Source organism: Eimeria mitis, genomic scaffold, assembly GCF_000499745.2.
Source record: "Eimeria mitis Houghton genomic scaffold, Emh_scaff327, whole genome shotgun sequence".
In the NCBI taxonomy this organism is placed as follows: domain Eukaryota; phylum Apicomplexa; class Conoidasida; order Eucoccidiorida; family Eimeriidae; genus Eimeria; species Eimeria mitis.
This window is the reverse complement of record NW_013571609.1, coordinates 20,887-24,352: the sequence shown is the minus strand read 5'-3', so window position 1 is coordinate 24,352 and position 3,466 is coordinate 20,887. Positions and strand designations below refer to the sequence as shown.

Here is a 3,466-nt window from a genome sequence, read left to right as displayed (position 1 = left end):
TATATATATATATATATATATATATATATATATATATATATATATATATATATATATATATATATAAGCTTGTTAAGGGTTTAGGGTTTAGGGTTTAGGGTTTAGGGTTTAGGGTTTATGTACCTATCTGACAAGTGGTTTTTTGCATGGCGTTTAGTTTAACAAAGGTGCCTCCTTTACAGTTACAGTAAACATTATTAAATGAAGAATCATCACAATAAGAGTTGAGGGGGCATGCATTTGTTTGGTTTAGAATAGAACAAGAACAAGAAGAAGAAACATGAATATCTGAGCATGGTAATTTATCTATCATTTTTTCAGGTGTACAGGCAGCTCCTTCGTTTTTTCCGGGTGTACATACTCTTTTTCTACAACTATAATTTACTGATGAAACACAAGGTAAGCGACAAGCACTAAGAGGACCCCAATCACCATAAACAGCATCTATATTATCTTTTATTTCGGTTTGTATTTTAAGTATAGGTGGGTTTTTTTCATCTGTAGGTGTAGAGAAAGCAGATAAACAGTTTTTATTTTTCTCTCTAACTAATACATGAAACGAACCCCCTGCTAGTCCTTTATTATATATTAATTTCGATATATCGAGTGTATATACACCTAAACTCTGATCTATTTCTATCTCTACTTTATCTTCTGTTTCACTTGCACTGTTTCTCCCTTGTAAATATTTTTCATCAGAAAGACGAATCAACTGCAACACATGTTCTTCACATTTCCATCCATGTAGAGCCCCATCCCAGTTTTTTTTTAATACAAGAAACGCACCCCCACTGCTGCTGCTGCTGCTGCTGCTGCTGCTGCTGCTGCTGCTGCTGCTGCTGCTGCTGCTGCTGCTGGTGGTTGTGTCGGCTATGTTCTGGGGGAGTTTAAAACTTAATATAAATTCTCTTTCTCTTCCGGGTGTATCTGTTGTTTGATAGGCTTTAAGAGACTCCTGTACATACACCTGATCGTTGTTATGTTCAGCCCATTGATATGCTTTTATTTCTTTTTCTTCTTTTGGGTTTATTTCGTTCTCTAATACTTCTTCTTCTCTCACCAAACAATTCTCATCCTCCTCAAGGTTTAATGCGGGACTCTCACCCACCTGCAGCAGCACATGCTCCTGCTGCTGCTGCTGCTGCTGCTGCTGCTGGTGGTGCTGCTGGGGGGGGGGAGAAGCAGAAGTGCTGCTGCGAAAGGCAGCAGGAACCAGCAGAGAAGCAGATGTGTGGCGGTTGATAGAAACAACCTGGATGGGGCTGCTGCTGAGCAGCAGCAACCAGAATAACAGAATAAATACAAAACGTTTATGAGTTATAGAACTAAGAAAAGAAGATAAGAAACAAGAAGAAAGAGAATATAAACTGTTATAATTTATTACACCACCACAAAAAGGAAAAACAAAACCAGAAGGAAGCCCCTTCATGCTACGATCCTCTGCTGCAGTAGAACCAAATCTGCTGCTGCTGATAGAAGAAGTCCTGCTGAAACGGTTGCTGCTGCTGCTGCAGCTGTTGCTGCTGCTGCTGCTGCTGCTGCTGCCACTCATGCAGCAGCAGCAGCTGTTGCTGCTGCTGCTGCTGCTGCTGCTGCNTGCTGCTGCTGCTGCTGCTGCTGCTGCGCATTTGCCTGCTGTCTGTTCTCCCCCCACCAATCGAGCTGCTGCCGTCTGTTGCTGCAGAAGAAGAAGAGGAAATAGCAGCATGAGAAGGAGAAGAAGAATACGAGTGAGAAGGATAAGAAGAATTTGAATTGTGAGGAGAAAGAGAAAGAAAAGTTTTTGTTGGGTTTCTTCTTGCAGAGAAACAAACTGCTGCACTGTCTTTCATGTCACCCATCGTACTGCGAGCGACGACACGCCAGCTGCTGGAGCCTGAGAAGGGGAAATATAACTTCAAATGAAATGAAGAAAAGAGGAATATGAGTTGAAGCGGACGAAGCCAGGATTCTTGAAAAGGAAAGAAAGCAAAAGGGCAAAGAAGAACGCACCGCAGAATCCTGTCGATGGCTGAAGGGTTAAAGAGAGAATCTGAAGTAAAAAGACAAAATAAAGAAAAGGAAATAATCTTGTCAATCGCTACAAATACCCCTTTCTATCTTGCACGGGCTCCAAGGATATCGGCAACAAAAAGAAACAACAGGAAACACGAACCCTCATATTTCGTGCCTCTCAGGGTTTCTGTGGATCTGCTGCATTAACACGGCTCAATAGGGGAATATTTATCCGTTTCTGATTCTTCAAATTCATAAAACTGAAGTTTAAGCCCAAGAAACTTCTGCTTTCCACTCCGTGCAATGCAAGAAAGCTGAGCATACACCCCAGATGTTACTGTCGAGTCCAGTATGCAGCCGGGCTGCTGGAATTCATGAATTAAATCTCCGTGTTTTTTCTCATACTTTTGAATATAAGTATATTGAGGGAAAATAAGTCAAATCATCCAAAAAATTCTGTGAAAAGCGCCTTTTTTCCACAGTGATCGCACTTTTCTTGCCCGAGACACTGACGGCTAGCTGAGAGAGTCAAGGGAAGATAGAGGCTTAAAATACCTCTTTTTGAGCGGAAAAAAACACAAAACATGAATTTCAGAGTATTTCATTTATTTGCACCAAATTTTAAAAGAAAATTTTAATTTTTTTTTCAACCCGTTTCGGAGTCCACTGGACAGGACAACACCGCAACGGCAGACGGCAGCGGCAATAAGCTGCATATGAATCCTTTTGCATTACTTCATGAACGAAAAAGTGATCAAAAATAAAATAAATATATTTTAAGAGTTTTAAACTGCTTTTGCTCTTCGACTCAGTTGCAACTCGACGCTCCCTGCAGAAGCAGAGGCCCGAAACCTCCCCACGAAAATCTTGTCTCTAGGGGGAAACTGCAAATCGCAGCATTTTTTTGTTAGTTTTTCGTCTTAGTTATTAAAATTTATCAAAGTCAAACGCTCAAGCCGCAGCCGTATGCAGCATCTTAGAGAGCCCCCGCCATCAGCACACTGGTGCAGCTGCACGTACACCAGAGCAGAAACCCTAGACACTAACCCAGCATGAAGACAAGCTCAGTTCTATACTGAGTAAAGTGTAGTCAAGTGCTGTGCTGCAGCGAGAGTGCAGAAGCAGTAGCAGCTGCAGCAGCAGCAGCAGCGGTTGAGAAGCAGTAGTAGAATGAAAAGCGCATAGAAACGTTTAAAATGAAACTTTTTGTCTGAGTTGATTGTTTGGGTAGCCCTGCTTTGGCTTGAGCTTAGCAGGATATCCCACAAATGTATCCCGTTCCTGTTGCTGCAGCAGCTGCAGCNTGCTGCTGCTGCTGTTGCTGTTGCTGCTGTTGCAGCAGTTGCTGCTGCTTCTGCTGCTGTTGTTGTTGCAGAAACTGTTGAAACAGCACGAATTGAGTTTCATCAGTTTCTGCTGCAGTGTGTTTGCGTAGATGTTCAAGTTGCTGCTGCGTGCAGCAGCAACTGCA

The 3,466-nt window shown here is 42.2% G+C and overlaps 1 protein-coding gene across 1 annotated transcript; it reads right to left on the bottom strand.

Moving 5' to 3' along the window:
- Positions 1-1,430: 1,430 nt before the first annotated feature.
- Positions 1,431-1,841, bottom strand: EMH_0008060 (uncharacterized protein; the record flags this gene model as incomplete). Its single annotated transcript, XM_013498221.1, is given in 2 exon segments — positions 1,431-1,596; positions 1,600-1,841. Coding segments are annotated over 2 exon segments (408 nt in total).
- Between the last annotated feature and the right edge of the window lie 1,625 nt (positions 1,842-3,466).